At 55.0% G+C, this 378-nt stretch overlaps 1 protein-coding gene across 1 annotated transcript in view; it reads right to left on the reverse strand.

The window, feature by feature from the left end:
- The window catches only part of EMH_0078650 (uncharacterized protein), a gene marked incomplete at both ends in the record, with an annotated part of 4,157 nt that overhangs the window by 2,807 nt on the left and 972 nt on the right, over nt 1-378 (reverse strand). The window contains one exon of the mRNA XM_013500030.1: nt 31-376. Coding sequence (XP_013355484.1) covers nt 31-376 — 346 coding nt within the window. The remainder of the gene's footprint in view (nt 1-30; nt 377-378) is intronic.

Consider the following 378-nt stretch of genomic DNA (forward strand, 5'->3'; position numbering starts at 1 on the left):
GACCCTAAACCCTAAACCCTAAACCCTCACCGAAAGCCACCAGGGTTTCCAGGGTTGTAGATACTGAGCGAGCTCTCCTCTTTTTACTGCAGCAAAGAAAGCAGCAGCTTCTGCTGCTGTGAGGTGCTGCAGCTCTAGGGTTCCTGCTGCTGCTAGCTGCTGCAGCTGCTGCAGCCGCTCCTTGCTTATCTGCTGCTGCTGCTGCTGCTGCTGCTGCTGCTGCTGCTGCAGCGGGGTATCATCGTCTGTTGCTGCTTCCTCTTCGTCGCTCGATCCAAACCCTAAACCCTCAACATTTTGCTGCTGCTGCTGCTGCTGCTGCTGCTGCTGCTCTTCTTCTTCTTCTTCTTCTTCTGTTTCTTCCTGCTGCTGCTGCTG

The sequence above is a fragment of the Eimeria mitis genome, genomic scaffold (assembly GCF_000499745.2).
Source record: "Eimeria mitis Houghton genomic scaffold, Emh_scaff4934, whole genome shotgun sequence".
Taxonomy (NCBI): Eukaryota; Apicomplexa; class Conoidasida; order Eucoccidiorida; family Eimeriidae; genus Eimeria; species Eimeria mitis.